The sequence below is a fragment of the Coregonus clupeaformis genome, chromosome 1 (assembly GCF_020615455.1).
Source record: "Coregonus clupeaformis isolate EN_2021a chromosome 1, ASM2061545v1, whole genome shotgun sequence".
Classification (NCBI taxonomy): domain Eukaryota; kingdom Metazoa; phylum Chordata; class Actinopteri; order Salmoniformes; family Salmonidae; genus Coregonus; species Coregonus clupeaformis.
The window spans coordinates 91,791,892-91,802,660 of record NC_059192.1 but is presented as its reverse complement, the minus strand read 5'-3'; the positions used below and the strand labels follow the sequence as shown (position 1 = coordinate 91,802,660).

The 10,769-nt window shown below is 41.3% G+C and overlaps 1 protein-coding gene across 4 annotated transcripts in view; it reads left to right on the top strand.

Annotated features, from left to right (window-relative positions):
• Window positions 1-9,508: 9,508 nt before the first annotated feature.
• The window catches only part of tcf12 (transcription factor 12), a 90,592-nt gene continuing 89,331 nt past the window's right edge, over window positions 9,509-10,769 (top strand). The window contains exon 1 of one of the 4 annotated variants that reach the window (XM_041894119.2): window positions 9,509-9,614. In XM_041894119.2, the coding sequence (XP_041750053.2) occupies window positions 9,587-9,614 (28 nt within the window). In that variant the 5' untranslated portion in view covers window positions 9,509-9,586. Of the gene's footprint in view, window positions 9,615-10,403; window positions 10,767-10,769 lie in introns of those variants that run through there. The other 3 variants (XM_041894157.2, XM_041894165.2, XM_041894146.2) reach the window with 3 other exon arrangements.

Here is a 10,769-nt window from a genome sequence, read left to right as displayed (position 1 = left end):
TGTAAAATCTTTTTTTTTCAAATATCAGAGCTTTCAATCAATCTCTATGGGTTCGGGAGGGCTTGCACTTACGCGCTTTCGTCATACGTAACATAACCATGAACGTAACTAAGAAAAGAGCGGGTAGCAGCGTCAATCAATTCACGTACTACTGTCAAGATGGCTAGCGTTCAGTGCAACTCGATTGTCTCTTTGAAAGAAGTTCCTTTTTGTCGGCGAACAAATCAAGATAAATTGGCAACGAAACAATTAGGACCTCCCAGACCAAATTTAATAATTCAACAGGTTTCTACTAAATGGGGAAAGTCCTACACCCGAGGATTTTCCAAAAATTGGTACGAACGAAAAACCTGGCTAGCAGGCTGCGATGTAGCTAATGCAGTCTTCTGCTACCCCTGCTTACTCTTTCACCCTGAAGGCGGCGCGGCAGACAGCACCGCTTGGACAGCGACTGGTGTAACGGACATGCACCATCTTTCAGAAAAGATTAAGAAACATGAGCTGTCAAAGACCCACATGGATAGCTGTTTGAGATTGTCTGCTTTGGGGAGAGTGAACATTGCCACTCAACAGGCTAGCTGTCCGCCGCCACAACGATGAGGTTAGCAAGAACCGCCACATCCTCAGCCGGCTAATCCAGTGTGTGAAGTTTTGCGGAGTGTTTGAGTTAGCTTTGCGAGGCAAAGATGAAACTGAGGGCTCCACCAACCCTGGTATTTTTCTTGGACTTGTCAACTTTGTGGCACAATTAGATGAGGTGTTTTATGGAAATGCATATTGTTTATGCAGTGTTGAGGAATGTGAAAGAACACCCTTGATTATTTTTACTGTGATAACTTATTTTGCTTTTGTAAGCCAACACTTTTGAGATCAGTCAATAAATGCTTCTGGTATTGACTTATATGCTGCCCCTGTCTTCATGTTGTTGTTGGACATATCTTTTTTAAAATGTGTGTAGGTCACCTAAATCATCAGAAAAATTGCCCCCCCTGAGAATTTTTTCAGGAGCCGCCACTGCTCTCAGACCAGGAGAAACAAGATTCTCTGGTCTGATGAAACCAAGATTGAACTCTTTGGCCTGAATGCCAATTGGAACATCTGGAGGAAACCTGGCACCATCCCTATGGTGAAGCATGGTGATGGCAGCATCATGCTGTGGGGATGTTTTTCAGCGGCAGGGCCTGGAAGACTAGCCAGGATCGAGGGAAAGAAAAACGGATCAAAGAACAGAGAGATCCTTGATGAAAACCTGCTCCAAAGTGCTCAGGACCTCAGACGGGGCCGAAGGTTCACCTTCCAACAGGACAACAACCCTAAGCACACAGCCAAGACAACGTAGGAGTGGCTTCGGAACAAGTCTCTGAATGTCCTAGAGTGGCCCAGCCAGAGCCCAGACTTGAACCCGATCTAACATCTCTGGAGAGACCTGAAAATAGCTTTGCAGCAACGCTCCCCATCCAACCTGACAGAGCTTGAGAGGATCTACAGAGAAGAATGGAAGAAACTCCCCAAATACAGGTGTGCCAAGCTTGTAGCGTCATACTCAAGAAGACTCGATGCTGTAATCGCTGCCAAAGGTGCTTCAACAAAGTACTGAGTAAAGGGTCTGAATACTTATGTAAATGTGATATCAGTTTTAAATTAATACATTTGCAAACATTTCTAAAAACCACGTTTTGCTTTGTCATTATGGGGTATTGTGTGTAGATTGATGAGGGGAAAAAAACTATTTAATCAATTTTAGAAAAAGGCTGTAACGTAACAAAATGTGGAAAAAGTCAAGGGGTCTGAATACTTTCCAAAGGCACTAATATATATATACATACAGACACACACTACATGCTCGTCGAACATCTCATTCCAAAATCATGGGCATTAATATGGAGTTGGTCCCCCCTTTGCTGCTATAACAGCCTTCACTCTTCCATTCAGCCACAAGAGCCTTAGTGAGGTCGGGCACTGATGTTGGGCGATTACGCCTGGCTCGCAATCGACGTTCCAATTAATCCCAAAGGTGTTCGATGGGGTTGAGGTCAGGGCTCTGTGCAGGCCAATCAAGTTCTTCCTCACCGATCTCGACAAACCATTTCTGTATGGCCCTCGCTTTGTGCATGGGGGCATTGTCATGCTGAAACAGGAAAGGGCCTTCCCCAAACTGTTGCCACAAAGTTGGAAACACATTGTATGCTGTAGCGTTAAGATTTCCCTTCACTGGAATTAAGGGGCCTAGACTGAACCATGAAAAACAGCCCCAGATCATTATTCCTCCTCCAACAAACTTTACAGTTGGCACTATGCATTGGGGCAGGTAGCGTTCTCCTGGCATTACAGGCATTTCTGTCTGTAATAAAGCCCTTTAGTGGGAAAAAACTCATTTTGATTGGCTGGGCCTGGCTCCCCAGTGGGTGGGCTTATGTCCCTCCCAGGCCCACCCATGGCTGCGCCCCTGCCCAGTCATGTGAAATCCATAAATTAGGGTCTAGTGAACTTATTTAAATTAACTGATTTCGTTCTATGAACTGTAACTCAGTAAAATCTTTGAAATTGTTGCATGTTGCGTTTATATTTCTATATACACAGTGCCTTCGGAAAGTATTCATACCCCTGGACTTGTAACACATTTTGTTGTGTTACAGCCTATATTCAAAATATTTTTTTCTCACCAATCTATACAAAATACCCCATAATGACAAAGTGAAAACAAGTTTAGAAATATTTGCAAATGAATTGAAAATGAAATACAGAAATCTCATTTACATAAGTATTCATACCCCTGAGTCAATACTTTGTAGATGCACCTTTGGCAGCGATTTCAGCTTTGAGTTATGTTGGGTATGTCTGTATCAGCTTTGCACATCTGGATTTTAGGATTTTCTCCCATTTTTCCTTGCAGATTTTCTCAAGCTCTGTTAAGTTAGATAGGGAGTGGGTGGTGAACAGCAATCTTCAAGTCTTCCACAGATTTTCAATGGGATTCAAGTCTGGGCTTTGGCTGGGCCACTCAAGGACTTTCACATTCTTGTGCTGAAGCCATTCCAGCGTTGCTTTGACTGTATGCTTGGGGTCATTGTTCTGTTGGAACGTAAATATTTGCCCCAAGTCTAAGGTCGTTTGCACTCTGAAGCAGGTTCTCATCAAGGATTTGCCTGTATTTGGCTTCATTGTTCCCTCTATCCTTACCAGTCTCCCAGTCCCTGCCGCTGAAAAGCATCCACATAGCATGATGCTACCACCACCATGCTTCACGGTAGGGATGGTGTTAGACGGGTGATGAGCTGTGCCTGGTTTTCTCCAAACATAGCGCTTTGCATTCAGGCCAAATAGTTCAATACAGTCTTTCATGTGCCTTTTTGCATGCTGTCATGTGCCTTTTTCTCAGGAGTGGCTTCCATCTGACAACTCTCACATGAAGCCCAGATTGGTAAAGTGCTGTAGAGACCGTTGTCCTTCTGGAAGGTTCTCCAATCTCAGCCAAGGAACTCTGTAGTTCTGTCAGTGGTCATTTGGTTCTTGGTCACCTCCCTGACCAAGGTCCTTCTTGCTCAGTTATGTCAGACAACCAGCTCCAGGCAGAGTCTGGGTAGTTCCATATTTTTTCAATTTCCCAATGATGGAGACCACTGTGCTCTTGGAAACTTTCAACACTCTAGAAATTATTTTATACCCTTCCCCAGATATGTCTCATCACAATTCTATCTCGAAGATCTACGGACAGTTCCTTAGACTTCATGGTATAGTTTCTGCTCTGACATGCACTTCTTCTTCTTCGTCTTCTATGATATAATGGCGGTCCGCAAACAAACGTTAAAGGTGCATGCCGCCACCTACTGTGCTGGAGTGTGTGGTCAATCACAGTTTACAACATTTCTAAACCCTCCTACCTAACTCAGTACTTCTGTGAAAATTTAAAAAGAGCCCTACTAACTTCTAATAGACCCTCCCCAAAATCCCTTCCAAACCCATCCAACCTCAATAACCCTACGCTTCAATCTTCTTCCCTCTCTTCAATATACTTACAACAATATAACAACACATGCTCCACCGTTTTATCGACCATACACTCCAGACACAAACCATTCACATGCTTTCTGACCTGCACTTCTTCTTCTGTATAATTGTGTTTGCAGCAGTTATATGTGCATTCCGCAACCTACTTTACAGGTGGATAGTAAAGATCCCAAAAAGGAAATAATGTGGGGTAAAAATAAAATACATATAAAAAAATAAAAATCTATACAAACTATCAATAACAAAAATGTTATTAAACTAAATCAGTCTTCTTTTCTGTTCTAATCAGGTCCCTACACAGGCTCAGAAGGATCCTGTGAGGGTCTGACATTTTCTGGTGACAGTAGACCTTGCAGTGCTTCTCCCATGAAGTCTTCGAGGCCCAAAAACTTCTCAGCTGCAGATATGATGTCCAGCTTCTTGGACTTCTTGGACACTTGTGCAGTACAATTAATTACTGTGGCTATAAATGCTACAAAATCCACCTTCTTCACAATAAGTGCATCCAGATCACTTGATTGACGTATAACATTTGCAACTGGTTGCGGTGCATCCACCGCCATATCTTCTTCAGAACTGTGGCCTCTTGCCCCTTCAACTCTCTTCACCTTCTCCACATTCGAGATTTGCTGTACAGCCCTGATCCTTGACACCTCAAAATCTTTCACCGTAACAGGGCACTCTGGGAATTCGGGAATATGATCCCCACCACAGTTGCAACATTTTACATTCACAGACTCTTCAAAAACGTATTCCTTCCGTCTGCAAACACTTGACACGTGGCCAAACGTTTTTTACATTTCTTGCATCGGGTTTTGCACGAACGCTCTTATATATCACAGCGTTACATAGGGTGGTAGATACTCTTCATCAAACATCAATAATACAGATAAACTTTGCTCCTTTTTCCCCATCCTCCATATGGGTCAAGCGACATCCATGAACTACTCCTGGATTTCTTTTGCCGAAGATATTGACTATCAATGTCCAAAGGAACGCCAGAGATAACACCTTTTACCGGTGCCCTGCTCTAAAAATCAAAGCTGTCCACTTCATGCGTCGATAATTTCATGAGCCACAATGCACACTCCTTTTTGCTCTTTAGATACACACGATATCAACACCATACCACTCCTGGTTACTTTGATATCAACACCATACCACTCCTGGTTACTTTGATATCAACACCATACCACTCCTGGTTACTTTGATATCAACACCATACCACTCCTGGTTACTTTGATATCAACACCATACCACTCCTGGTTACTTTGATATCAACACCATACCACTCCTGGTTACTTTGATATCAACACCATACCACTCCTGGTTACTTTGACTGCATCCACTTTTCCCAACACCTTCTTCACCATCCTCGTGACTTCAAAAGAGTTTCCCAAATGAACATCGTAATCCAAAAAACCTATTCCAACAATCAACGATTCATCAGACTCATTTTCCACAAAATTTTTAGCCCTTTTTGTTCCATCCTTGGGCTAAACTGTTGTCCACTCATCTTTCTCACTAACCATACTCAACGCGCTTTCATCTTCAAACAACACTTCTGCTTCCGCCATCTCAACACTTCCCCCTGTGTTCTCACACTTGCTCCTCTGCTGGATCATCTGATGATCCAAACTATCTCCTTCTGACATGAACTGTGGGACCTTTATATAGACAGGTGTGTTTCTTTCTAAATCATGTCCAAACAATTGAATTGGCCACAGGTGGACTCCAATCAAGTTGTAGCGACATCTCAAGGATGATCAAAGGAAATTGGATGCACCTGAGCTCAATTTGGAGTGGCATAGCAAAGGTGTGTGAATACTTATGTAAATGAAATATTTCTGTATTTCATTTTCAATTAATTTACTACAATTTCTAAAAACATGTTTTCACTTTGTCATTATGGGGTATTGTGTGTAGATGGGTGAGAGAAAAAATATTTTGAATTCAGGCTGTAACACAACAAAATGTGGAATAAGTCAAGGGGTATAAATACTTTCTGAAGGCACTGTGACTTCAGAAAGTATTCATTCCCCTTGACTTATTTCACATTTTGTGACTGACTGTTTCCATATAAATGGGCCTATAACCCGTGGTTTGAATGGGCTAGGCTACATTAAATCTGCATGTTCAAATCTCATAACAGTTCGGGGTCTCAAAGTGGTATATTGTATGAATAGTTGCAGAATATGTCAAAAACGAATGTCCAATCGAATGTCAGAGCACTCATTTAATGGGTTAGTGGATGCTTTCTGCATAATACCAAAGAATATCTGGTAATGTGATGCATGATTGTTTTCATTAGGCCTGCCGCCCACTAGTGTAGCACATCCGGGGTTAACCCAGCTGGGGCTCCAACCCAGGTTTCTCTGGTTCTGAGGCAAGCATGATGGGGTCCCATATTTATAATCTAATTGACATAAAACAAGAATTGATGCACTCCATGCAAGTTTGCATTGACGCACTGGTAGGTGAAAAATCTCAAGGTCTGAATATGATCTATGACAAGGTATGGATTAGCAACAACAACACTCTGACATTATCCATTTTAGCCTGTTATAAACTTTGGGTTTCCTGTTATTTTTATAAAATATTCACACATATTGCCAGTTGCCACGTAGGCCCATTAAATAGGTCTACAAACGTCATTAATGAGAGCTACATTCAATTATACATTATACACATTGGAGATGAGTAGCATAGTCGACTATGGTTAGTTTGTCCAACAGGTGGCAGTCTGGATTTCAGAAAAGTCATAAGTGGATTACAGTAGAGGCCCATTGAGTGGACAATGGCCCTCAAGTTGGGCCATATCCAAACAAGTAGTGTTTGCCTTGTTTGGGGGTATTTTTAAACCTAGATGCAGTGTCTTACCAAACTGCAAAATTTTTAATGCATTTTCCCAACATGATTTCACTGTGATTATATAGATAAGATATATAACTATATAGATATACCTGGTGATGTAGGCCTATCAGACTGCAGCCAGGCAAATACTACTATTCTACCGGGAAAAAATTTAAGCGTAGAAGGATTCACAAAATGTACTAAATTGCATAAATATGTTCAACTGTATAATACCAAAGTAGAAGTTGAAGTCGGAAGTTTACATACACTTAGGTTGGAGTCATTAAAATTCGTTTTTCAACCACTCCACAAATGTATTGTTAACAACATCTACCTTGTGCATGACACAAGTTCTTTTTCCAACAATTGTTTACAGACAGATTATTTCACTTATAATTCACTGTATCACAATTCCAGTTGGTCAGAAATGTACATACACTAAGTTGACTGTGCCTTTTAAACAGCTTGGGAAATTCCTGAAAATGATGTCATGGCTTTAGAAGCTTCTGATAGGCTAATTGACATCATTTGAGTCAATTGGAGATGTACATGTGGATGTATTTCAAGGCCTTCCTTCAAACTCAGTGCCTCTTTGCTTGACATCATGGGAAAATCAAAAGAAATCAGCCAAGTCTGGTTCATCCTTGGGAGCAATTTCCAAACGCCTGAACGTACCACGTTCATCTGTACAAACAATAGTACGCAAGTATAAACACCATGGGACCACACAGCCGTCATACCGCACAGGAAGGAGACGCGTTTTGTCCCCTAGTGATGAACATACTTTGGTGCGAAAAGTTCAAATAAATCCCAGAACAACAGCAAAGGGACCTTGTGAAGATGCTGGAGGAAACAGGTACAAAAGTATCTATATCCACAGTAAAACGAGTCCTACATCGACATAACCTGAAGGACCGCTCAGCAAGGAAGAAGCCACTGCTCCAAAACCGCCATAAAAAAGCCAGACTACGGTTTGCAACTGCACATGGGGACAAAGATCGTACTTTTTGGAGAAATGTCCTCTGGTCTGATGAAACAAAAATAGAACTGTTTGGCCATAATGACCATCGTTATGTTTGGAGGAAAAAGGGGGTTCCTTGCAAGCCGAAGAACACCATCCCAACCGTGAAGCACGGGGGTGGCAGCATCATGCTGTGGGGGTACTTTGCTGCAGGAGGGACTGGTGCACTTCACAAAATAGATGGCATCATGAGGAAGGAAGATTATGTGGATATATTGAAGCAACATCTCAAGACATCAGTCAGGAAGTTAAAGCTTGGTCGCAAATGGGTCTTCCAAATGGACAATGACCCCAAGCATACTTCCAAAGTTGTGGCAAAATGGCTTAAGGACAACAAAGTCAAGGTATTGGAGTGGCCATCACAAAGCCCTATAGAACATTTGTGGGCAGAACTGAAAAAGTGTGTGCGAGCAAGGAGGCCTACAAACTTGACTCAGTTACACCAGCTCTGTCAGGAGGAATGGGCCAAAATTCACCCAACTTATTGTGGGAAGCTTGTGGAAGGCTACCTGAAATGTTTGACCCAAGTTAAACAATTTAAAGGCAATGCTACCAAATACTAATTGAGTGTATGTAAACTTCTGACCCACTGGGAATGTGATGAAAGAAATAAAAGCTGAAATAATTCATTCTCACTACTATTATTCTGACATTTCACATTCTTAAAATAAAGTGGTGATCCTAACTGACCTAAAACAGGGAATTTTTACTAGGATTAAATGTAAGGAATTGTGAAAAACTGAGTTTAAATGTATTTGGCTAAGGTGTATGTAAACTTCCGACTTCAACTGTACATCCAGTATGCATATGCTACTGATGATCACTGGCTACAGAGATTTGATATTTTCAATATTCATCAATATTTTCTATTATCCATAAGTGTCATGTCTCTTCTCTTGACTTTTCTTACTGTTGGAAATCATTTTGATCCCACACCAAACCTTTGTTCATTAGAAGTGGGGTTCTCAAACTTTTTGGGGCCAGGGACCCCTTTTGTGATAGCAAATTCATCAGGGACCCATTCATAATCAGAACACAACTCGAATGAGAAAATAATAGCATACAAGGAGTTTTACTATGACTTCTGCAGTGCATGCATGGATGGATTAACCAAGTCTCGGGCCCTGGGAAGTAGTATTTTAAAGGCCCGCCTCTTGGCATCAGAGAGAATATTTTTGCAGTTTTCAAGCTAATTTCCTGTAATTCTACACATTTTGTCATGGGGCAGAGATATTTTTTGTTGTTGCATCTTCTAATATCCTGCAATTCTAACACATTGTTCCATAAGGCAGAGAGAAAACGTTGCATTTTAAAAGCTTAAATTACAGTCCATTTATATAAAAAATACAAGAAGTATTGAGTTGAAACATTTATAATTGGTGGATACCAATATCCCTGTGAGCCTCCCAGGCCCATGTTGCCCAGGGTTAAGTACATAAATTGTAGCTGAATAATATTACATTTTATTGTACTTCACACTAAACCTATTCCATGGATCCCTTGGCCAAAATTAGTTAAATCTGTTTTTGTTAGTAATAGGCATGTTAAAAAACGTATGTAAAAAACTATTATGTATACATTTTTTATAAATGTTTTATCTGGCCGCAGACCCTCTGGAGTACCTCGGACCGCACTTTGAGAACCCCTGCATTAGAGTTTTGGCCCTTGCCCAACTCTATTGTTTTCTGAGCCCATTCGACACCGATGGCTGAAGAAGCATGCAGCCGAAGTGGTAGGATATTACCACTATTAACATTTTACCAAATCCGATCAAGCTGTTTTTGAATAATTATATATAATGTCGATAAATTTTTTCACACCACTTTCTTTCCTTTTTTCCTGTTGCCTTAGCGGAGCGGAGGAAAAAGTAGTCCCGACATATTGTGCTGTTCATAAAACATATGTTCGCCACGAGAAAAATAGATTGAACAGTTTGCTTTCTTTTTGAGTGTGCTCAAACCATGATAGACATGACACTGCAGCACACAATGCTCGCTGTCTTTTAGACGGACTCAATTCATAAGGCTAGCCTACATAGGGACAAACAGGTTATAACTGTGACACTCAAAAGTCTTTTTAAAGAAACTAGGCCTACTCTGGGCCAGAATTCCAATTAGTTGCAACCACCTTAAAGTGAACCCTCTCTCTCTCTCTCTCTCTCTCTCTCTCTCTCTCTCTCTCTCTCTCTCTCTCTCTCTCTCTATATATATATATATATATATATATATATGCATGTCTCGGTCCATATGCATTCAAAGGCTACTCATTTATTCATTATCCCACTTCTGACACCAGTGTAGCGAATTCAGAGGTCTCAAATATCCCCAGACTCCTCCACCAATACCTTTCATTACACCAATGCTCTGATTGACACAACATACAAAATCTGGTTTCGATCTCTTTTACTAGTCTCACATAATTTTGCCTAATGATTGATTAAGATAGGCTAAATGTAATATGATGGGTCCTCTCAACGACTGTCATCTCCTACCACTCCGCGTGGTGTCTGTAGTAGGCTAGGCCGGGGATATCGTTTCACTGTTTTCAGCGGAAGGATACAACACCGAATGCCATTGTGGTGCTGAGGTTTTTGCGAAGCAAAAATGTCTGTCTGCCTAAGGTTAACTCGCAAGTGACATATAGGGGATATTTTACTAACTATTACAATCTAAACCACTATTTTACAGTATTTTAGACGCGTTACAGGAAAACGAGGCTCCATACTGCCACACCCGATCGCCCTAGTTGGAATTTTAAAGGGGAAAAGGTAAAATATTGTAGTGAGTTTAATCAAAAAAGGTTTCGGACTGGGTGAAAGAAGTAGGTTTCGGACTGGGTGAAAGAAGTTGGGATACAAGAGACTGGAGCTGGTATGGAGTAAAGGGTT